Source organism: Crocodylus siamensis, chromosome 2 (genome assembly GCF_052110815.1).
Source record: "Crocodylus siamensis isolate JL-2025a chromosome 2, ASM5211081v1, whole genome shotgun sequence".
NCBI classification, from domain to species: Eukaryota; Metazoa; Chordata; order Crocodylia; family Crocodylidae; genus Crocodylus; species Crocodylus siamensis.
This window is the reverse complement of record NC_143396.1, coordinates 227,848,727-227,873,939: the sequence shown is the minus strand read 5'-3', so window position 1 is coordinate 227,873,939 and position 25,213 is coordinate 227,848,727. Positions and strand designations below refer to the sequence as shown.

At 43.3% G+C, this 25,213-nt stretch overlaps 1 protein-coding gene across 3 annotated transcripts in view; it reads right to left on the bottom strand.

The window, feature by feature from the left end:
* Positions 1-25,213, bottom strand: part of RGS6 (regulator of G protein signaling 6) — a 575,278-nt gene that overhangs the window by 98,240 nt on the left and 451,825 nt on the right. For all 3 annotated transcript variants that reach the window (XM_090033269.1, XM_090033270.1, XM_090033271.1), the window contains exons 4-10: positions 13,747-13,797; positions 12,002-12,108; positions 9,785-9,836; positions 6,954-7,018; positions 4,130-4,206; positions 2,093-2,174; positions 1,441-1,515 (exon numbers count right to left, since the gene is read on the bottom strand). In XM_090033269.1, the coding sequence (XP_089889395.1) occupies positions 1,441-1,515; positions 2,093-2,174; positions 4,130-4,206; positions 6,954-7,018; positions 9,785-9,836; positions 12,002-12,108; positions 13,747-13,797 (509 nt within the window). The remainder of the gene's footprint in view (positions 1-1,440; positions 1,516-2,092; positions 2,175-4,129; positions 4,207-6,953; positions 7,019-9,784; positions 9,837-12,001; positions 12,109-13,746; positions 13,798-25,213) is intronic.

Below are 25,213 nucleotides of genomic sequence, written 5' to 3'. Positions count from 1 at the left end.
GCTACTTGAAGGTATGTAGAAAAAACTTTTAAAGCTGTGTCTATGTCTGAATCGATGATTCTCCAAATCAGGATCGAATCTTCAGATTCAGATTCGGCCGAATTGAATTGGAGACAATGATCCATATCAACAAATCAAATTACTGTTCCTGATTTGGGCCAAATCCGAATCTGAATCAAATAGGGCCCGCTTCACACACCCCTACTAGGCAGCCACTAAAGCAATAATTATGAGGCCAGAAGAGTAAGCAAGGGTGGCAGGAGGGCATCTGATTCTTTAGCTTAGTGATTAGGGGTCTTCAATGGGATGGGATCTGGGTTCTGGTTCCTACTCCCTGGGTTATCTGTGTGTTTTTTTAAACAGATAGTAAGTAAAGTGCAATGCACAGACAGGCAGGGACAAGAACCCAGGGTCCCACACATGCAAAGAAGCTACCCTCCTCACTGGGCCACAGAGTCACACTCCATTTTGCATGTTCACCTGACCCCATACATTAACTCTTGCATCCCTGCATACAGAGTGACTCAGCTTAAGCAGGATGGATGGAGGGTTCCAGCAACTCATCTATTTTGTGGCCTGGTGATAAGGGAACTCCCCGAGAAGTAGGAGCAATGTGTTTGAATCACTTCAAGCTCAGGAGAGATGAAAACTCAGATCTTCCACTAACTCAGACCTTCTACTACCTCAGTAAATGCTCCGCTCAGCATTTTATTAGATAACAGGCAGGCAAAGCTGACCCTAGGGATGCGCAGAGCCTGGGACAGATCAGCCTGTGTGGGCCCTGTGCGGGGGGGTAGGGAGTGGGGAGGATTGGCAAGTGGCCTGAGAGTGAAACAGGCAGCGTGCGGCAGCTATGCTGAGTGGTGGCGCCCTCAGCATGTGCCAATGGTGCTGTTCATGGGGCCCTCCAAAGGCAGGGCCTGGGGCAGTTGCCCCGATTGACCCCACAAAAGGGATGACTCTGCAGGCAGGTACTGGCAAAAGCTTTTTTGAGCAGATCTCAGAGAGAGTTAGACATACTCCAAGTATGCCTCCTGGATCAGTTCCCCCCTCAGGACATCAGCACTGCCTCAGCACTGATCTGAATCACAACAGAGCTTAGGTTGGTGCCAGATGCTGAAGTAATTAAATTGGATTATTTTGGAGCATGCGCAGAATCCTACGTCTAGAGTCCTAGGAAATTTGCAATCCAAAACAAAGATGACTGCTTGAAATTAGGTGGCCACTGAATTCTCCATAAGGGCTTGCCCAGGGCATAAGCCCTGCCCATTTTGCCTATGCCATCTATCAATGACTTGGTCTGCTATATGTCCACCTGCAAAATAACACTAACCTTATCTTTATGGACAAATGTTAATGTTTTCAGAGTATTTTATGATTCTTATTTAAGAGTGACAATATTAGGTGTAAGACATAAATGTTATTAAAAAAAAAAAGGACCTTTTTAACCTTCTGGGGGTTTTTCATACGGCGACACTTTCTGATGTCCATTTCTGTGGTGTTCACACAACCTGGCTAAAAGAAGATATTGATAATATCGTCACTTATGGTTAGAATGAACATGCTACCTCCTTCCTCTATAAAACAATAATAGGAATAATACCAGCTGGAAATATGTTTTCCTACTTTGACTATACATAAATATTGAGATAAGAATTGCATCTTTTCAAAATGCTCTCTTTATTGACTTAAAACTATATAATATCAATCATACTAATTAAGCAAGAATGCTCAGGCTGCTAAGGTGGGATCTCAACACTAAATCAATTTACAGATAACTGTGTCACACAAATTCCATTTAAGCTAAACTCGCTTGGCTTTTTTCTTAAAAGGTATGTTTTTCTAAGAAGCAAAACTTGCCTAGCTACTTTGATATGCATGCATTTATATATAGTTATATGTTCAAATTAGCAATTTTGTGCATGCAGAAGTCTAAAACATTTGAAATATACTTATTCAGTTTTGGCTTGATTTGAAGTTTGAAGAAAATATGGAGTGGCTTTAAAGCTAACCTCTTCATACAGCTAATGCTTGTTAGTTTAGAAAAAGCACATTAAGGTCTTTTAGGTATCACAAGTTAAAACAGCCTTACCACTGGCCTGTGAACATCCCAAAAGGCTCTTTCTTGGCTATCCAAAATTTTCCTTTCAGTTTTATCCTTTTTTCTATCAATTCTGGAAATAAAAGAATAAAGAAATGAGCCAACATTTCACTTTCTTGAGAACAACAGCACTGTGCTAGCAAAGTGAACTTGACAAGAAATAGAAAGTGACAGTGACCAATCAAGATTTACTGCTCAGGGTGAATGAAACAGAGAAAAAAAGGTAAGTAAGCATAAACAACAGTAAAAAGAAAACGAGCCTTAAATTCCTTCTGATGGTAATAAGCTATGCTTTTAGTGGCAGACATACATTTTTTAATTACAATTTTTATCTTGGCAGCAAATTGTTAAGTAACTCAAAGACTAATTACAATTTTAACTTCCACTTTTCTCATTTCTGCAGAACACTTGTATTCTGGACTGAAATAATCTTTTCATTAGCATGTTATTTTAAGGATAATCACTATGCTCTTAATTGCTCAATAATTACAATGTAATTACGGAGTTAATCAAAGAAATACTATAGATATACATACACACATGTGTACATACACGCATATAATTAGTAACATTCCTTCATTTTGTAACATGTGATGCTGTTTGACCCTGAAAGTGCAAACACTATTTGTTTCAGTGTTTGTCCAGGGTACAAACATCCCTATTACATAGCATGAATGTGTGATCTTCCCCTGCTTTATAAGCATTACATGTAAAATCTTCTTTTGCAACATGGACTTGCGGGCTTTTACATGCTTTATAACAGGGAGGTCATCAGTCCACAGCCTGAAGGTTGAATCCTACCTGTGAAGGACCAGTTTGGCTTGGGGCAGCAAAGGGAATTGGAGGCACAGAGCTGCTCTGTGCCACCCATCCCTTTCATGGTGGTTCCCTTTGCAGACCTCCCTCTGAAGATATCCCTGCTGCTGTCTCATGCCAAAACTAATCATCACTGCAGAACTATCCCTCTCTGTTGCTGCTGGAGATGAGGATCAGTAGCAAAGGTGACCACAGGTCGTTTGAATGCTCTGAGGGATGGAGATTTGAGGTTTGTAGCAGAGGGATGGGTTCGAAGTGGCAGCCTATGGCACCCAAAGGTTGCTGACCCCTACTATAGTCCATGAACCCAGAAGTGCAAATGTTTTTGGATAGTATCGATGATGTACTACAGATACTATTGCAAAACTGTGTGCTGTGATTACAGATAGCCATTCCAATTAAAGTGCCCGGAACAACTCATGTATCAGTGTCCCCATGCTTCAAAATGGTGGCAGGAGAACTTTATTTAAAGCTGGCTGAATGAACGTTAAATAAAGTGTCCCTGCTGCCATTTTGAAGCACGGGGATGCTGATACACAAGATGCGGGAAGCTGTTGGAGCACAGTAATTGCCATGCTCTAGCAGACTCAATTAATCAAGTGCTCTGACAGACTGGAATTATACCACTTCAGAGTAGCCTCCCTGCTCATCTATGGGCATTCATAGAGAAAAAATGGGGGAAGGAGTACAAAATCATACTTTTTATGAAATCTAAGTCTCATGGAAAAAATGCAGAATTCTCCCTATTGCTTTGGTAGCGCAAGCAGAATAGCAAATGGCATGGGTATAACTACGTTTTCTGAGATGTGTCACATACCCAGCGTGGTGAAAAGGTGAGATATACGTATCTTATGGACTGTTAGAGCCAACTCTCTGGCTTCTTCAGAAGTGACAACATTTATTATATCAAGTGTTTTACACACTTTCAATCATGCTTCTTTTCCATTTATGTAGAAATTGAGGCAGAAATCTTGAGTGACTTGCCTAAAGTCATATGGTGCATCAGTGTCTGAGTGAGAAATAAAGCCTGGAGTTCCCAATGCACAGATATGTGCACTGATGATTAAACCTATCGTTCTCTCTTTTGACAGGTGACTTTAGCATTAATCTGATGTTGTTTGCAGTCTGACAGTGACTACAATTCAACACAGATGTTGACTGGGAAATGTTTTCTTAATCCAATCCCCTTTTCACTGCACTCAAAATACTTACTTCACTTGGGCCTCTGCTTGCATAAAGATGAATTCCCACTTCCGTGCAAAAGCCCTCTGCAGTCTTGCTAAGTTCTCCTTATAAGAGAAGAGAAATAACAAGAACAATAAATCGAGATAATTATTACAGTTTAATAACAAATTTAGCAAGTCAATGTTTTTTTAAACCTGGAATGCCCATGACATTGAAATTAATATTGGCTCCTAGTCAACTGTCTCAGGAGGCTAACTGTTAAGAATGTGAATCTAATGGCATGTTCTGTTCAAGCTAGCACTCTGCTGTAAATGGAAGGACTTTCGCAGAAGTTGTAGGAGTGTGAAACAGTGCCAGAGCACTGCCAATAAAATGGTGTTGGACTTGTTCCCACGCATCCATCAATTTACTTCCCACAAAATAATATTGAGAATACTCCTGAATCTGGCAACGCTCTAGTGTGTTGGCTGCTATTGCTGCTTGTTTGCTGCACTTTGTTTTTAATCTTCTGGAACTATCTTGGGTTTTACTTGCGTGTGTTATAAAGGCTAAGCACCCCTCCTCTAGTCAGTGGATACCTACTTCTTGAAGTCACTCAATTGCTGCAAAAAACAGGAGTCTGGAAATCATCAGGGTGACTCATCATTAAGAAACTGATTAGCATGCTAGACAATGGGAGTAATGACAGATAGGCCCAAATGCAACCTTTGGATCCATATCTAAACTGCCAAATCTGGTATTATTAGGTTGTAACGGTTCACAACTATTCCAGAGAGATATCTAAGTCACAAATTTTAAGGAAGGGTTTGAACTTCAATAAAAATTCAAGGTGAGGGTGGGGGTAAGGGCATAATTAAAATGCTAGGTTCAAACTCATCGTGTCCAGAATTAACTTTATAACACTTGTTGGTATTCTGAAGGCACACATCCAAATTCACATCTAACCACAGAAAGGTATTAGCCTGAGTGCAGTTAAATGATGCCTACCTTTTAACTAAAAGGCAAGATGTTAAGCTATAGCTACTGTCCCAATTCAAGAGAACACCTAACCACATTTATTCATATAGATTTTGCGGTGAAATAGGACTTTTTCATTATGTAGTCTGATCTGCCGTATAACATAGGCCATAGAATCTCAGTTACCCCTGAGATGCATCCATCCATAAGATGAAGTACATACGTATGCAGAAAAGCACTCAAGCATTTCCTTCACAACTTTCCTGAATTGGGATGTTTTTCTGCATTCTCATCAAAGGGAATAACTACTCAAACCAGCTGTGTCTGTGAAAAGGCAAAAGAAAAAAAAAACATCCACATCCACTGTATGTTGGTGCAAATTAGGAGTAACTCTATTGGAGCCCATGGAATGACACCAGTGTAAAACCAGTGTATGTGACAGGAGAATCAAGCTTAGATTTGACCAGAAATAAGGATACCTGATTTTTACATGCCCAAACTATTGCTTTACCAGTATGAATTTAGAGGCCTGGGGATCATGCAATGGAACCCAGAAGATGAACTTTGTGTTGCTCTACAGAGATCATTTTTGGCAGATTTCAGAGCTGGGTTAATACATATGTGGAGGAATCCTGTACAGATAATTCCTCTTCCAAAAAAATTAGAAAAGTAGCAACACTGGGAACTCTTCAACAATTCAGTGGGCCCACATCTCCTCTGAGTAGTGGTAGTTTACACCCATGACACTCCTCAGTTGGTATAATGACTAGGAAGAGTTGATGCCCTTATCATATGCCTGTTTCACATTAAGGAGTTCACAAATGTTCCCTAATCATGTAAAACAATCAGCAAGGAGGAAACAAGAATGGTAAGACCTAATTGCTTGCCATCATTGCTCTTCAGAGACCCTGGTGTACATAACTTCAGTGCACGTGTACTACTGGTGGTGCCAAGGGCTGTCTATAGCATTTTCTGATAATTGGCTGACTCTAAGTAACTATTTCTAGATAATAATTAAATAAATTGATTTAATAATGAAATTGACAATATGAAGAAGAGAAACCTAAGCACAGACATGGATTTTCCTAGTCTATAGCTGGTGTCTGTCGTTCATGCTATTGGGAGTTATGCATAGTATTCAAGAATAGAACATATCTGCTCTCAGTTACACCAGAGTAAATCTGGAGTAACTATGCTTAAATTAGAGGAATTGCTTCAATTTTTTATCAGTTCTACATTTGCAGAATTTAGCTATATATTCTTTGAAGCTGCAGCTACATAATTCTGTTGCCTGACTTGGACAGGCAGCACTCATGGAGACCCAGCAATAGCAGAATTCTGGTCAGTCACTGATAACATTGCTCTCATAATGCATATATACAATTCTTATTACCATCAACAGGCCTTGGGTAGAAGGATAAAATGGATTAAATATGCCCCTCTGTGATCCAAGCAATTAATATCCCTTCTAGGTCTAGTTAGTATGAGGTACATCCTTTTAGAGCCTACAAACATGTGGCATGAATCAGCAGCAATGTAACTGTCCAATAATCTAGCATCACAATGCATCTGAACATCCATCACCTGAGCAGACTGATTATCACCTCCTGGTGGAACACTGACTGGGAAAAAAAAGATGTAATGTGAGCTCTTATGCAAGTCACTCATGATCCCTGGAGGATATGTTTTGGATACTTGTCTTAAAGAAACTACAAAATGTGTGTCATGAACATCTCCATGTAGAAGTGTGATGTTGTCTCAAAGATCAGCTATCCACATTGCTCTTAAAGAAACCAGGATAGAGTGGCACACCCTGTGGCATGTAAGTAGAAAGATTGAGTTTATAAGCCATTATTTCTCCCCACCACATGAACTGTAACATCAGTATACCTACAGCTTCATAATCTGCCAGCTCCAGCCTGGCTTTGTTTTGCATGGTCCGCTTGCACAAATAGATGGCTAAAAGGAGAACCATAATGAAAACAAGGAAGGAAAGGGGAATTAGTACAAGACAGAAAAAAACCTGAAGAGCATATATTGCTCCTTTACATCAGAATGTGACATCAACCAAGGAATGAGAGACCAAGGTATCTAGCTGACATTCCCTGTGCCTAGTAAAATACAGCCTCCTGAAATGATATAGCTCCTAAAGTTTTGGAGGTATGTTAGTTAAAAATATGGAAAACTATTTTAGTTACACAGTTTTGTACTTTCCTGTTATGGGCTTGATAAACAGATTAAACAACAAAGCCCTGGGAGTAGGAAGTGGTTTCCAAGAAGGCAATTCCGAAAAGCACTGTTGGTTCTAGGACTTGGAAAAGAGAGTTATCGGTAGGCTGAGAAAAGGTGCTCTTACCAGGGCATTGATGTTATATATTGGTAGTTGATAAGGGACATTAGGCATGTCTATTAGGGCTGTGAAAAGCTTTGGTCCCCGATTCGATTCGGTGGGGATTTGGCCCAATTTGGTGGCTGAATCTCCGAATCTGAATCAAATCAGAGCACCCTTTAATCTCTCCAAATTGATTCGGAACCCTCTGAATGGCTTCGGAAAGATTCGGCAATTTGGATGTAGACACAGCTTTAAATGTTTTTTCTACATACCTCTAGGTAGCAGGGGCTCTGAACGCTGTGGTGCTGGGACAGATGCAGCGTCCCACAGAAGCATGAGGGGCTCCCCAGCATGCTTGGCAGCGGACCTGGCAGTGGACCTGAAGTACTTCCAGGTCTGCTGGGGAGTGCGTTGAGGCTCCCCCCACCTCTCCGTGGCTCAGTGACTGATGCCTACTGAGTGTGGGGAGGCACCCAGGGTCCCCCTGCAGCTGATCGCTGAGCCAGAGGAACATAGGGGGCCCCCCAGTGCGCTCCGTAGCAGACCTGGAAGCGGACCGGAAGTACTTCCATTTCACTTCCGTGTTCACTGCCAAGCACATGGGAGGGCCCCCCCCACTCCTGTGGGATGTTCCACGCGCCCCGGTACTGCAGCAATCATGAGTTGCGCTGATACCTCGAGGTATGTAGAAAAAAACCTTTTAAAGCTATGCCTGTATCTGAATCACTGATTTGCTGAATCAGCATCGAAACTCCAGATTTGGATTTGGCCAAATTGAATCAGGGACAGTGATCTGAATCAACAGATCAAATCACTGTCCCTGATTTGGGCCAAATCTGAATTGAATAGGGCCTGTTTTACACAGCCCTAATGCCTATACTACTTCTATGGCACTGTGGAGCATGCTGCCAAGAAGCATGCCCCACGTACCTGCTCCTGCTCCACATGTGCTAAACCCAGAAACAAGGTAGTGAAGCTGCCTTGACAGCACCCATGGTGCCACTGCTTTCAAAGCATGCCAGATCTGGAAAGAATCCGTAGAAGCAGTTTCATAGCCTCATTTCCAGGTTTCATGGATACAGGGAATGCTTCTCAGAGGTATGCTTCTCAGTGTAAACTTGCCTATTTATTCCACACAATCTTGCATTCTGGGAACCTCCAAATTAAGAAGTTGCAGCTGGTCTCTCTCTTTTTCTCTGCTATGGGATGAAACTACAACATGGAACTCCACTGTACCCTGGAGCTGGCTCAAGTTCAGATGAAATTCAAAGTTGTGTAGCATAGACCAATTTCTAAGCTTTATGAGAAACCAGGATACTATGTTTATAAAACTGTCAGTTTTGTGCCCTCTCCCTATCCCTGGCAGGGCTAGTATAATCCTTCCCCCAGTATATAGGATTGAAGTTAGAAAATGGGCCTTTGTCCTCATAAAAACTCAATAAAAATAAAATATGATAATAATATGGCAAGAGTTTGCAGTATAACTGTGAAGCTCTGGATGTTGGTCACAATTAAAGAATTTAGAAATGTTTTTGCAAAAGACTAATAGTACCATGTTTTTTCCCCCCATGTTCCCTTACATCATGCCATTTGTACACTTCTTTCGCTACCACATTATGTGGGGCTAACAAACTATCTATAAAAAGTTAAGATTTATAGATTTCCCCTTCTCCCCACCAAATATAATTCCAAAATCCATAATGATGAGTAATTATTGCCTGGTGAAGAAAAAAAAAAAAAATGATTGGGGGGTGGTGGTCTTTTTAGTTCCAAATTGCTCTTAGCTACTGGGAGTTCCTTTGAAAGAAACACTTCCAAAGAAGATCTTCTTTTATGAGTGCACAGGTGCATCCACTTCCTCTGCCAGTGCCAGAGCAGGATGGAACAATTGATTTTATCATTTGGGTCTGAGAGGAATAGTTCTAAAAGAAACCACGTTATTGTGCAGAGACAGCAAAATAACAACAGCAACACATTTTCTTTATGCATTATTGCTGTCCTCAGCCACTCAGATGTTTAATACAGCATACTGTGGTTTATTAGCTCATAAACCATTATTATTTTTCTACTGTCACGAGCTATCAGCTAGTAGTTTAAACACATTTTCTCTTTAATGTCTTAATGTCATATATCAGAGAAGCTTAATTTTCTTTTGCTATTCTACATTACTATTGAATAGATAACTGGTTATTGATAGACCAGATTAGCACCCAAATAAGGTTACAGTTATTGACCAACATTTCAAACTGAGCTGCAGAGCAGAAAGCATTCTGCTAGAGGCAAGATTATTTCGATAGCCTTGAACTGAATGACACAACTTCCTAACAGGCACTAAGGTTATCTCAGACATTTTCTATACTGACTTTCAGAAACTAGAATATTCAAATTCTCACCATAATCTGTGTTTTCTGGTTCCCAGCAGTTTGAAGGCCAAAAGTATGGGGCCTGGAAAACAGCACATGATATTTTTAACAATTTCGTTTATGCTGAAACAGTGTCCGTGATACAGCAGAACATTATAAGGATGCGCTTAGTCCAAGATGCAAACCCTTCTCTTAGTTAATCATTGAGAAGGTTGAGATTGACTTCAGTGGAAACAGTGTTGGGTCCCAAACAGAGTACTATTTAAAACTCTCTCTGTGTTCAATTGCTTAGGGATGGACAAAAGAACTGAGACAAATTCAATGATCCCAATATTCAGATGACTTAGACACTATTATCCCCTTATTTGAATATTTGCCTATTCTTCCCTCCCCACAAAAGAATGTGAACTTCAAGTTATCTTCTGGGAGTGGAAGAGCATTATTAAATCTTCCTATACATATATTGGTTTTTGAGCAGGGCCCATGTGTCTGTTAGCATACCAAACATGTATGAAGACAAAGTCTCCTGCCCCTATTTATGTCTTAAATCAAACAGAAGATACAGTTTGGATCAAGAAAGGGCAAGTCAGTTTTACTTCAAAAGCAAACTAATATTAAGGTTCTAAAAGCAGGATTCAAGCTAACATTATCGGTTTTGTGCTGTGCTCAAAAGAGTGTACAATGATACCACTTACAATACATTAACTATATGATATCTACATGACAGTTTTAATAGAATGAAGAACAACATTACTAGAGTTACGTGTGTCATAGTGCACTATTCTGACTGCTATAGGTGTCACAAATGGGCACAATATATTACATGTATATATGACAGATACTTGTGCCAAAACGCAGCAAGGAGAATTGTTAATGAGCATGTGAAGGAGAGTCAAAAAATATGTGATGCAAATTCTGCCCTGACATAAAACCCATGCAATCCCACTGCAAGAAATTCAGGGGGGAAGTAGTATGTTCAGAGGAACAGAATGGGGATTCTACCGGAATATTGTTGTATGGAATGACCAGGGAAAACTATGTTGCTGGGAGGCAAGGATGCAAAAGTTGCGAATAGGTGTTGTAGGAGCAGATATAAGAGCAAGAGAAATGAAAAGGAGAAACCAACAGTATGTGGTGGTTACTGTGTATGTCAGATAAAAATAAAAAAGGTGAGTTAAAAAGGACACTGACATTGAAGCCTGCTTTCTTGGTGGATGTTTAAATAAGGGACAAAAGCATGGCTTAATAACCAGTTAGTAATCAGTATAGCCTCTGCTCTGCCAAGTCTTAAGGAAAAGCAGCGTGCAGCATCAGCACAATGGGAACTAGTGACAGCACCATCAGAGTTAGAGGTGAAGGGCTTTTTAATTAAAAAAAAACCTGAAAAAGGGCAATACAGAAGGAAGGAAGGAAGGAACAGAAGTGAGGGAATAGGAAAGGCAACAGACTTGCTATTAGCACAGACTACATGAAGAAAAAAACAAATTCAAGTGAATGTTTATACCATAAGCTCCAGGCGTGTACTTTGCTGTTAATGTTCAGCAATAGATAAACTTATATAACAAGAACTTCTAAGTGTCTAGGAGTTAACTGGCAAAGACTCTATCTATAGATTTCAGCAAGGAAGTGTAACACAAAGAGAAGCTATATTTAAGAACTCAACACAGCTGGGAACACAGTTATTGTGGGAAAACTAAAGCATTGAGAGTATAAGTGACTTTGCCAGGGTCACTGAACCCTGCTCTCCTCATCATTAAACTGGCATTGTAATAAGGAACGATTTAAATAAAATAAAACAAGTGGGCATAGGCTTCAGCTGCCAATCTAAATCTAGATTTCTAATGCCCTAAAGTTTGGAAGAGTTCAACATAGGGATTTGATGCAGTTCAGTATGCCTAGAAAGGCAGCTGCAGAAGGAAACCAGGGTTAAAGTTGGAAGGCCATTTCCCGCATAATTTGAGTTGTTTCATTTGGATTTTTCAGTCAAGCTTGTCTCTTAACATAACATGCTTGCAACAGTGTGTTTAAAATAATCACAGAGAAGTTTGTTTAATTGTGTAAAAACTGAGAACTGGGAAGCAGAAAAAGATAGTTTAGGATTGGACAACAGATTTTATTAAAGGACTTCACCAGCACGTCAGAATTCCAATAAACATAGGAATATGCTGTACATGTTCGGTGAACTTCAGCAGCACTGGCATTTCAATGCTTATAAAAGGAAGCATGTAGAAATCAGGTCTCACTTACCTGAAAACGATAGAAAGTCCCATCATCTTTCAGCGTAAGGACATGGTCTGAGATTGGAAAGATATAGCCCTGTGCTGCTATAAGACTTCCCAAGTGTATTGCTTCCACTGTGAAAGAGTGAGGAGAGAAAGAGAGCAGTAGAAATCTGTCATATAGATGAGCACTAGAGAATCCACAGCTCTCAGCACCAGGTCTGATACCGACTGACAGTCAGGCCGGCTGTACCATGCCACTTCATATCCAAAACACAGCTCTCAGCTCTCCAACCAAAGACAAAGTAGCCAAGTGGAAGCCAATCTTATAACTAAGGTACAACAATGTTAACCTCATGTTTTAAATACCCCCATTGATACTTGTGGGATGTCACATGCTGGCTCAGCACTATATTGTGGAATTCAGTTCAAAGCCATTATTTGTACCAGTGACAGCCATCGCTAAATCCTATTGTTTCTCCAAATGATGCACGCAGATGGATTAATATGCATTTACCAGCATCTTTACTACTATAGAGACAAATAAAAATCAGGCAAAGGGCTTATTTGGACAGATGTATACAAAAGCAAGGGGGGTGATGTTATTGCAGCTTTTTTAGCAGCCTCAGTTACAGTCTTGCATCCTTTCCCTCTCATGAAAATTGTACCTCACTGGCAGATTTGCCACTCACTGTAAAAGAGTCATAAAAATTTACACCAGCTTAAGGTATGTTTCCCAGAAGGCAAACAGGGCCCCCATAACTTTCTGATTTCCACAGTGTAAAAATACCTTATTTATCCTTAGATACCTCTCACCTTGGTTTATAAGCCCTGCAGCGGTACTAAAATGAAACAGGCCTTCACACAAAGTGAATTGTTTTACAGATGAAACATAGGAGCATACGACTGGAAGGGAACCAATCCCCTGCATTCACAGGCACTACTCCAAAAAAGCCTGAAAATTGTCTACTCCTGCTCTCACATGTAGTACAACTAAAAACAAAAATATTCCCATAACAAACCACAGAGACATAAACAGGTTGCAAGAGTGCTGGTAATGCCCTGCCACTTGAATGGCAGAGAAGTTTAGATAATTTTAGGTAGAGAACTAGGCTTCACATTATGGAGGAAACCAAAACTGCCCATCTTCCACGTGGACAAAATTCCTTAATCATCCCAAATCTGGTAATTGGCTTGGCTCTGAGTGGAAAGGAAGGACCCTCTAGCCTGCCTGTGTCTACCTGTGAAGTTCCTAAGTATTAGGTGCATCTGAATCAAACTCCCTGCATCTAGCTGTGGCCAACTCCTATGCTTCAAAAGAAGGCAAAGAAAATCCTAGGAGCCAATACAGTATTCTTGAAGGGGAATTTCTGAAGTTTTTGTCTGGGACCTCGAGCCATCTAGAATAAGCCTGAAAGCTCCTGCATGGAGGTTGAGTTACCTTTTAACCCTAACATGGGGATAGCAAATGCCTGCATTTACACAGCATGTGTGCTGATTTTTGATCGAAGAACACCCCTGTCCTGTCATATGAACCCTTCCATAAACTGGTTTGAAATGGTTGGAAAGTCTGCAAGTGGTAGTACAAAGTGCTACAGTCCTCTAAATAGCTGAGGGGTTGTATGTACAGATTCATATCTTTTTCCTTCTGTTTCTCTCCAACTGATTAAAACCTCATTTTTTTATTGGCAGTTTAGGCTCAGCACTAAAACAATAAGGTGTATCTAATTCCATGCACAGCACTGCTACATTCAGCCTTAGTGGTCAAGTTACCTGGGTCCTCAATGATGAGGTTCTTCATGAGCCACTGTACAATGTCAGCACCTGCAAAGGCAGAAAATAATTAGAATTTGAAGGCCAGAGGGCTTTGAAAGCACAGGGAGCCACTTCACTTAAACAAGGATGTCAAAACATAAATGCGCTTCAATTCATTTTCTTTTCTATTCCCACTGAAGGCCTGAAAAATCATTCTGCTTGTATAAAACTGTTGAATACATATGTTTGTGTTTGTAACATTCCATGGATACCGACTGTGATGAAGAACTTGACATACTATATTTTTTGTATACCTAATATACCCAAATAAGACGCACACTTTAACTATGTGACATAGAGTAAGTCCTGGAAACACAGTGTCTAGGAAATGTGGCATCCTGCTGCCTCAGCCACACTGTCTCTAGTGATGTCATACCTCCTGGACAGTCTGTGTTTTCAGGAGGATTTATACTGTTTCAAACAAGGTTAGGTCCCAGAACCTTGCAAGGACAGTAGCAAGACTGTTATTTCTTTTCTGTAGCTAGTTATTTATACATGTTCCTTTAAATTAAGTGTTGTTCCCATGCCACAGCCCTCATGAAGACATTACAGACTGCATGCAGCAGCTCACACTTGCTGCTTTCTAGGTACAAGCTATAGTGCTCAGGAAATAGTGGCTACAAGAGCGTTAATGCCAGACTGCCTTTGGTGCTTGCAGGGTCACCAAGAAGTGGCAGCCATCATGAAGCCAGCTGACAATGTGCTCTAATGGCTGCCTATTTCCCCAGTTTCTGTTCCAGTGAAGAAAAATCAGTTTCTCTGCTTAAGACATGCACCCCAACTTTGGGGGGGGGTGCTGATTTTGTGGGAAAGATTGTTTCATAGATTTCATAGACATCAGGGCTGGAAGGGACCTCAGAGATCATCGAGTCCAGCCCCCTGCCCAAAGGGCAGGAAGTCAGCTGGGGTCATAGGATCCCAGCAAAATAAGCATCCAATTTACTCTTGAAGGTGTTCAATGTAGGTGCTTGAACCACCTCCGCTGGCAGACGGTTCCAGACCTTGGGGGCTCGGACAGTAAAGAAATTCTTCCTTATGTCCAGCCTGAAACGGTCTTGCAGGAGTTTGTGATCGTTCGACCTCGTCATCCCTTGGGGCGCTCTGGTGAACAAACGTTCCCCCAGATCCTGGTGGTCACCCTTGATAAACTTATAGGTAGCCATCAGATCACCCCTGAGCCTACGCTTTTCCAGGCTAAAGAGTCCCATGGCTCTCAGCCTGTCATCGTAAGATCTGTTTTCCTGATCTCTGATCATGCGCGTGGCTCTCCTCTGGACTTTCCCAAGCTTCTCCACATCCTTTTTGAATTGTGGAGCCCAAAACTGGACACAGTACTCCAGCTGCGGCCTCACCAAGGCCGAGTACAAGGGGAGAATGATGTCCCAGGATTTTCTTGAGAAGCATCTATGGATGCAAGCCAGCATTTTGGTCACTTTACTAGCCGCAGCATCGGATTGCAGGCTAATGTTCATCTTGTGGTCAACGATGACCCCCAAGTCTCTTTCTTCTGTAGTGCTATCCAACGTAGCACTGCCGAGCCTATAAGGATGCTGCAGGTTTTTCCTCCCAAGGTGGAGAACCTTGCATTTTTCGGTGTTAAACACCATCAGGTTCTCGTCTGCCCATTTGCTGAGAATGTCCAGGTCAGCCTGGATCACCCGCCTATCTTCTGGCGTGGATGCTTTGCCCCAAAGTTTGGTGTCATCGGCGAACTTGGCTAGTCCACTCCTGATTCCAATGTCCACATCATTAATGAAGATGTTGATCAGTATGGGTCCCATGACAGAGCCTTGAGGGACCCCACTGGTCACAGGGCACCACGATGAGTGACTGCCATCAATCACAACCCTCTGGGTCCGACCACGGAGCCAATTTCCCAGCCAGCGGATCGTGGTGGAGCCAAGGCCGCAACTGGCCAGTTTGGCCAAGAGGTGATCATGGGATACCAGATCAAAAGCTTTTTTGAAGTCAAGATATATGACATCAATCTCTTCTCCCTTGTCCAGGTGATAGGTCACCCGGTCATAGAAGGAAATGAGATTGGTCAAACAAGACCTACCCGCAACAAACCCGTGCTGGCTGTCCCTTAGAATGTTAGCCTGGGCCAGTCCCTCAAGGATGGCCTCCTTAATAAACTTTTCTAAGATCTTCCCCAGGATAGAAGTCAGGCTAATGGGCCTGTAGTTAGCTGGATCCACTCTCCTCCCTTTCTTGAAGATCGGCACCACATTGGACTTCTTCCAGTCTTCGGGCACTACACCAGAGCACCAGGAGTTTTCAAAGATCCGTGCCAGGGGCTGGGCTATGATGCTCGCCAGCTCCTTGAGTACCCTAGGGTGTAGATTGTCAGGGCCAGCTGACTTGAAGGTATCCAGCTTCTCAAGATGTTCCTTCATGAGGTCAGCATTTATGGAGGGTAGGGGATCCCCATCACCCGGATCTCCCTGTCCCATAGCAGGCATGGGCGTCCCATGGGACTGATGAAAGACTGACGCAAAGTACCTATTTAATAGGTTGGCTTTTTCCTGGGCGTCAGTTGTCAGTTGCCCCATCTGGTTTAGCAGGGGTCCAACGTTGCCCTTGCTTTTCCTCTGGCTCTCCGCATATCTGAAAAAGGACTTTTTGTTGTCCTTGATGCTTGAAGCTAGTTGGAGTTCAGTTGCAGCCTTGGCTTTCCTGGCTTGCTCCCTGAAGGACTGGACCAGTGCAGAATATTCCTCCTTGGAGGTGAATCCCATCCTCCATCCTTTGTAGGCTTTCCTTTTTAGCCACAGGAGGTCCGCTAGGTTCCTGGAGAGCCAGGAGGGCTGCTGTGCCTTCTTGCTGCCTTTCCTCCGTGTTGGAATAGATTTAGCTTGTGCATTGAGGATCGCTTCCTTGAGAAGCAACCACTCTTCTTGAACTACCATCTCCCTGGGGTCACGGTCCCTAAGGGCCTGACCGACAAGCCTCTTGAGCTTGTCAAAGTCGGCTTTTCTGAAGTCAAGGACTTCTGTGTTGCTGACCGACTTGCCAGCTTTACGGCGGATGGTGAAGGTGATCAGCTCGTGGTCGCTGTCACCCAGCTTCCCATCGATCACTAGGTCGCCGATTAGGTCGTCCCCCATAGCCAGTACCAGGTCGAGCAGCGCTTTGCCTCTCGTCGGCCCATAGACTTCTTGAGTCAGGTAGAAGTCATCCACGCACGAGAGAAAGCTTTGTGAATGCTCGGATTTTGCTGAGTGATCCTCCCATGAGATGTCTGGGTAACTGAAGTCACCCATGACAACCAAGGTCCTGGAGCAAGCGGCCTCAGTCAGTTCCCGGGCGAACTCCTGGTCAAGCTCAGGACTTTGAGTGGGAGGTCTGTAGTAGACTCCCACCGTTGTGTCTCCTGTGCCGTATTCCCCATGAATTTTTACCCAGAGGGTCTCTAGCTGTCCATGCCAGTCACCAACATCAGCTTGCAGGGACGTGTAGCTTCCCTTCACATAGAGAGCTACACCCCCGCCCCTTTTGTCAACACGATCCCTCCTGTACAGGGTATAGCCCTCTATACCCATGGTCCAGTCATGGGTGGAGTCCCACCAGGTCTCCGTTATCCCAATGACGTCATAATTCTTTGCTCTGAGCAGGAGGATGAGCTCCTCCTGCTTGTTGCCCAGGCTCCTGGCATTAGTGTACAGGCAGGCAAGTGTGCCCTTAGGGGCTCTTGCCTTGCCCACAGATTGTACCAGGGCTGGGGCAGGGGTGGGCTCCCTTAGGTGCCTTGGTCTGCTGGCTTTGCAAGGGTCGCTCAGCGGGCCAGCAGTGGCAGTAGTCCCCCCCAACCCCCAGCGGGCTTAGTTTAAAGCCCGGTGGAGCAGGTCAGGCAGCCTGGCTGAGAAGAGCCTCCTCCCCAGGGGGGAGAGGTGGAGGCCATCTCTTCCCAGCAGCTCGCTGCCTCTCTCTCCAAAGAGCAGGCTGTGGTCATGGAAGCCAAAGCCTTCCCGATGACACCAGCTCTGCAGTCTTTGGTTCACTGCGTGGATCCTCCTCTCCCTCCTCAGCCCATAGCCCGAGACTGGGAGGATCGACGAAAACACCACCTGAGCTCTCAGACCCCTAAGCCCCACTCCCAAATCCCTGCAGCGCCTCATGACCTGGCTGGGGGTGCTCTGAGCCGTGTCATTGGTGCCCACTACATGGGGTAGTGGTCTGTGGGCCGGAGGAGCTGTGGGATCCTCTCTGCAATGTCTCGGATGCGGGCCCCCGGGAAGCAGCAGACTTCCCGGGCTAAGGGGTCGGGGCGGCAGATTGCCCCCTCAGTCCCCCACAGGATGGAGTCTCCCACAACAGACACCTTTCGCTTTGTCTTGGGGAGAGCGGGGGGAGTAGCTGTGGTCGAGCCTGGGTTGCCTGTGGGAGCCGGCAACTGAGGAGGCTCTGCTGGGGCTGCAAGAGATGCGTACTTGTTGCTAAGCTCCGGCGAGGGAGGGGCCTTGGTGCGGCGGGCCTTCGGGCCCTTGACCACCTTGGTCCATGCCCCTGACTGGGCAGAGCGGGAGGTCCCAGAGTCCTCCTTAGTCCTGGAGGGAGACGGTGCTCTACCCTGCGGCTCCCGGGGAAGAAGGGCCTGGCAGTAGGAGTCTATCTCCTGCTCGCAGTCCCTGATGGCACGCAGTCTCTGGACTGTGGCCTGGAGCTCCTCCAGCTGGCCGCCAGAGACTCCAGTAGGGAGCAGACCCCGCAAGGTCTCTTTTGATGTCACTGTTTTGAGCTCAAAACATGTCAAAACAGCTTTGAAATGAAACATCTGGCAAAATTTCACTCAGACCTACAAATTAACTCCAGTTTGGTGCACACCAGCTCCCTGTCTTGACAGTTTTAGTGTACACCAAGGATTAAAAGCAAGGGACTCAAACTACAGCAGAGGAAATTTAGACTGAATATTAGGAGAAAGTTTCTGACTATAAGGGTGGTCAAGCCTTGGAACATGCCAGCTAGAGAAGTTGTGGAATCTCCATCTGATGTTTTTCAAGAGCAGATTGGACAGACACTTGGCTGGGATGATTTAGTCATGATCCTTCCTTGATCTGAGGTCCCTTCAAGCCCTACTTGCCTATGGTGAAATGTCTCCTGCCTCCATTGGGCACCAGAGAGTGCTGTACTGAAGCCCAGTGTGCCTGTTCCATACATGCCAACTCCTGAAATAGAACTAATGAAGCCATGTTGGGAGGTGGCTCACTTAGGGCTAACTAGAGTGCACCCAGCACTTCACTAAGATACACTGCTTCCCTCTGGGGAGATAGCATGTCTGGGGTGGGTGAGGTCTCCCCCAGGTCATTGATCTCTGGTGCCATACTGAGGTGGTACACACATGCTCCAGGTGAGAGATAGCTAACTTCACTTTCAAAGTGGACTAGAGTTATTTTCAGAAAGCCACTGCTAATGCATGATACCCATGTCCATACAAGGGGAGTTAGAGCAGAAGAAGTAGTGCACAGTAAATTTATGTTCTAGCTTACTACACACTAGCTGCCTTCTACAGACAAAGTCATCAAGTGAAAATTATTTACACCTATCCTGAACCTGTTTTTCTCTCTCCAATGTACCAACTAGTTTCCTTTTCCTTCTCTTTTCCCAGTTCTGGAATATTGGACACTGCTTTTGTGAAGCATCTCTGTGATCCCAAATCTGAACTCACAGGATGGTTCTCTGAACAAGGGAGACTCCTTTGGTTTAGTTTAGGTGAACCAAACTGAGGTTCAATATTAAAGGAAGTGAAAAGCATGAGAACATAAATCCACAGACACTTTCTTCCCTGTATACAGAATGTTCCCTCTAGATCCAGGAGAAATTACTTCAGGTTTGTTTTATTTTCACTCTGTTTTCATCCTGACATGTTACTTTGTTACTGCTCAATATAGTCAACTTCTCTTTGGTTATGGGAGAAAAGTTAAAAATCATGACCCAGATGAACGCTTTCCCTGTTCCAGCATTTATAATTGATTGCATTAAGGAGCACATCAAGTATAAAGTATGAAACAAAGAACAGATTCTAGAGTGTTTTTATTTTGTTGCAAGGAGGGTCTGAAAAAGATGAGAGTCCAATGAAAAATTTCAGTGTTCATTCTCAAACTCCTATTATTCTTTTTGTAATAACTCAGTTTTCATCATTTCACCATACACACACACGATTAAAAAAAGCACATAAAATTTTAGCTGTGCTTTATGTTTAGTGCTGTTTTGCCATTTCTGCAAAACAAAGGTTTAAAGCTCCTGTTCAAGTAAGATCTTCTGACTTAACCTGCAATTGTACCAGTCACTGCAAAATAAATTACAGAACTTCAGACATAACCCAAAATACAACCAGACCATCATTTAATTTGTCTCAGTGAAAAAAAGAAGTCATTCTCCAGAGAGACCAGACAATTTTACAGCCACTTTCTAGTTTTCCCAAAGCAGGCAGATTATTTTGCTGCTGAGGTTCCTGAACCCTTATTTATCACCTGCCAAGACTCACCCTCAGGCCAATGACAAACCTTTCCTTGCTCTGTTAATTACTGTCATCATTAATATCTTTATCACTAATTAATATTCAATGGCAATGAAACTCCTCAGTATGCCCCCCCCAAACCACCTCCATCTCCTAGGATTACCTTGGCATTAGATTCATTTTGCCTTTGGCTGTTTGTACCACTCAGTCTTGCCCATCTTCAAGGTACCAGTCAATCCATCCCCTAAATTATTTATCTAAAAAGGAATGGGGGGTACAAGTTATCTTTAATAAAACCTCTCTTCTTCAAGCCACGATACAAATCATTTTATAGGTGTTAATCCACAATTAAATTCTTTAGAAAAATCTCTTCTTACTCATTCTCTATAGACCCTTCTGAATGCTCCTAAATGTTTTGCTTTCCCAAAGAAAGTCTCTCCCAGCTATTTTCTAGGGTCCATATCCTACTTGGTTTCCTTGCTTTCCCCATAAGCTCTGTAATAGGGTGCTTTCAGAAGACTTCTTGACCCTGCCAAGAGTCAAGTTCCTGCTACAAACCAAAGAGGCATTATAAAAAGAAGTTGGAAATGTTTTCAAAATGGGAAGTGCTAGGGAATCTAGATATAGGAATTGCTATTGTTCCTAGACACACATGTTCCCCTATGACAGCAAAAACAGCTCAAGGGTCACCAACATATGGGGACATCTATTTACCTCTTACATACAGTGAAATATATGGTACAGGTTTCCCTCACTTTATGCCAGTTCTGTATGTGTGAATTCACTCTGATGCGATGAGCCTTTTCATACCAAAAAATTGTTATATGCAAGGTAAATTCACTCATATGCGATCGGTGCAGTGGAAGTTTGCAGTCACCCGTTTTGTGTGGTGCATTGTGGGAGTGATGCACACCAAAATACTGTCTCCCGTGTGGATCTGTGCTCCTCGCTCATTGTCTGTGACACGTGTTTCTGTAGTCACCATCCTCATTATGATGCCCTGTGCTTGTGTGTATTGTCTGCTGTTCATGAGAGCCAAAATTGTCTTGTAAAAGTGATAGAAATGGGTCTGGAGGTCAGTACAGTCGTGGTTGTATCCTGATTTGTTACATTGTAAAGTGGGTTCCCTTTATGTGAATTTGAGTTATGCACCATTTTCCAGGAATGCACGTACAGCATAAAGCAAAGGAAACCTGTACTGCCTTAGACAGTTTTTTGAAGCAGCTCTAGATGAAGTTACATAACATTGATAAAACTGTTAATTTATCTGAGCATAAAGTATAACTATGCCCATTCATCTACCTAGCTGGTTTCAAGATAAGAGTAACAACTTTTTTTCTTGCCACGTCCTCCTTTTTGCTTTAGGCATCGGTGGTCTCGTAATGGTACCTACTGTTCTCAGAAGACCAGTGCCTGTCAACATGACAAATAGCAAGCCAGCTGTGAAAAGATAAATTACAAAGAAAATTTCATGTGGTGTGGGGCCACAGGCAGAATAAAGTTAATGAGCTGAACCAGCACAGCTAGACTTACCCCATGGTTGTTCTGCTACTTCAGTGAGCTGTGGGGGCTCCTGATCTCACCACCAAATGCAAAAAGTCTTACCCCAATCTAACCAAGATTTATCAATACTGTGGTAGCACCCAGAGGCTCCAACTGTACTAAGTACTATATAAGTCTAGCTGAATAGCAAAAAGACAATGTCTCCGTCCCAACAGTTTACAAGCCAGCATTCATTGCATTAGGAAGAATAAATAATGGGGAAGGCAGATTACCAAGAACTATATTAACATGGGGTCTAGTGTTACTGCTTTCATGACTTTATAATCTATGAATTGATACCCCCCATCATCTATAATCTAATATCTAATTCTTAGGTGCTGAGTATTTGATCTGTAAAAGGATAGGGGAACATAAAAATCAGACCAAAGGTTGTTTTAAAATATATATTCAATGTTGATTGGCAACTGAGGATGCCTTCAGCTTTTATGACACTTTTATACTTTAAGAAATTAAACAAACATAAAAACCTAATAAATGCCTTTGCAAAAAGAGGCCGTGTTCAATAAAGATTAGTTTAGTTATAAATGTTTTAGTAGTTCTTATGAGTTTGGGAACACTGCGGCTGGAAAGCACCCAGCTGCTTTAAATATAAAACATTTATATGGAAGGCTTATAACCTCCCAGCATTATCTGGCAATACTCTTGTACTCAGCAATTTGATTTAGGAAATGCAGACTATATTCTCCTTCTTCTTGAACTGATTTGCAGGTGAAAAGCATTGAGAGGTATGGCACAGGAAGTTCCTATTATTATGAAAACGTTGCTGTTTTGAAGCACAATAAATGTAGCTGCAAATTTCTATATAGAGCTCATTATGACACAGTATGATGGGACTTACAAAATGCTATCTATCTTCAAAATAGTCAACCAAAAAACTAAATTCTCACATGTCAACTGTGAGGTGAATAAGCATGTTTTAGTCCAGTTTATAGATGGGAGACCTGATTCATGTTGAGATTAAGGGCTGCATTCTCAGCCTTGGGTGACTAATACTGGGCATAGCTACATGTGCATTTACACCAACTTAAATTTACTGCCCAGTAAATTACTGTGCAGTAAGCAGGAATAGGTCGGCATCTACATATGCGGGCATTAAAGTACATTACTGCAGCGTGGGGACTGATTTGAGACTAAAGTTAGTCCCAAATCAGTCCACACACACAGTGTTACTGCACAGTAAGGCATCTACATGTGCATTCTGCTACATGTGCAGTAGTATGTTTGATACCTGCATAATGCAGGCATCAAATTCACACTTACATTGGTATAAGTCACCATATTTACTGCACAGTACAGGCATGCACATGTAGACATGCACTCATACTGCACAGTAATTTTGGTTACTGTGCAGTAAATGTGCATGTGTAAACGTGCCCACTGAGTACTTAAGTCCACGTTTAGTGTAGGTACCTCCGGGAGTGGCCTAGTTTTCACAGGTGCTGATTACTCACTGCTTCTATTAACTCCAAACATTCTTAATGTTTAGAGCAGAAGCAAAAATTATTTAGCTTCTCTCATGCAGACTCCAACCAAAGGTTAGTTCAGGACTTCCCAGGTCTTACCCACAAATTTTGAAAGATGTTTTGTCCCTGTTCAAGACCAGTTCCTTTTGAAGAGGCAGGCAGTTTGTTCAAGGATGGACACTTAGGCCATGTCCAGATGAGTGTGGATGTGCGGTATGTAGCACTGCAGACCTGTCTGTGGCGCCACACACCTCACATGCAGGTGTTTCCTGTGCTGCTACCTTGCAGTGTGAGGTTTTTTTTTAACCTTGGGAGATCTCAGGATCAAAAAAATCCACACTGAAAAAAAGCAAGGTGGTGCCAGCAGCACTTGCCACCCAAAACCGGGGCCTCGCTTTCCAGAGCCACACTCTGGCTGCTGGCTAGGCTTCCTTCCATGGCTACAGCCCTGGGAGGCCCTCAGGATCCCAAGTAAAGCTGCTGGGGCCAGCACAGTTGGCCTGCTTTGTAGTATCAACTTCCTCACACCTCTGATAAACAGGTCATGGGTGCTGAAGTGATACAGTAATTATAGGGCCGCAAGACTTGTACAATTATAAGAATCACTCTTGCTCCTCTACATCTTCTAGACATCAGTTTTTTACACCTGTTGGACCAATACGCCATTCACACTTCTGCTCTAAACATTAAGAATGTTTGGAGTTAATAGAAGCAGTTAGTGGGAAAAAAAAAAAAGTTAGTCCCAAATCAGTCCACACACACAGTGTTACTGCACAGTAAGGCATCTACATGTGCATTCTGCTACATGTGCAGTAGTATGTTTGATACCTGCATAATGCAGGCATCAAATTCACACTTACATTGGTATAAGTCAGCACTCAGTTCTTTACTAATTAGTGTCCTTAAAGCTGGCTACTGGTATTCTCATGGTGAGGCAAGATGCATTAAGAGAGGGAAAGCTTGCACTAATTTCCATAATGGACCTGGTCTTTTCTGACCTAAAGGTATATATTAAGGCTATGCAAAACAGCTATGTTTTGATTCAGCTTTGGATTTGGCCATTTCAGAGGGACAGTGATTTGTTTCAGTGTTTTGGATCAATGTTCCGTTTTGATTCAGCCAAATCTGTTTCAGAGTTTTGATGCTGTTTCAGTGATTTGGCCATAGGCTAGAATGGGGAATCACTAAAATGCCTGTAACTTTGTCATTTGTTGCCTGATTCAGGATGAGAATTGCAGGGATGGTAGCCCCTTCTGAAGGCATGAAGCCTGCCAAGTTTCAAGGAGATAGGTGCAGGGGGTTCTGGGAAACTGCACCTCAAACTGTTCAAAGCAAAACTTGTATCATTTGTCGGTGGTGGCAGCATGCTGTCATCCTGCACACAGATCTGGGTGCCTGTGCCCCCCTAGGAGGGCTGTGGGGCTGTGCCAGACTCCTCCTGGCGGGCATTGGCCTCTGGATTTGCATACGGAATGACAGCAGGCTGCTGCTGCTGACTGGGACCAGTGCTTGGTGCAGCCCACACCAAGCACCAGGAAGACTGGTGCTGCCGCTGGCCCCAACCAGCAGTAGCAGCATGCTGTCATCCTGCATGCAGATCCAGGGGCCTGTACCCCCTGGGAGGGCTGTGGGGCTGTGCCAGACTCCTTCCAGGGGGCACAGGCCCTCAGATCTGCATGTGAGATGACAGCAGATGGCTGCTGCTGGCTGTGGCCAGCACCAACACTGGGTTCTTTCCAGTGCTCAGTGTGGGTTGCACCAAGCAGACTTGGGTGCTGACATTGGCCTGAGCCGGCAACGGCAACATGCTGTCATTCTACACACAGAGCTGGGTTCCCATGCGTGCTAGGAGGGCTACGGGTCTGGGCCAGATTCTTCTTGGGGAGGTGGGGGGGCGAGCCCCTGGATCCGCACACAGGGTGATAGCAGGCTGCCGTTGCCT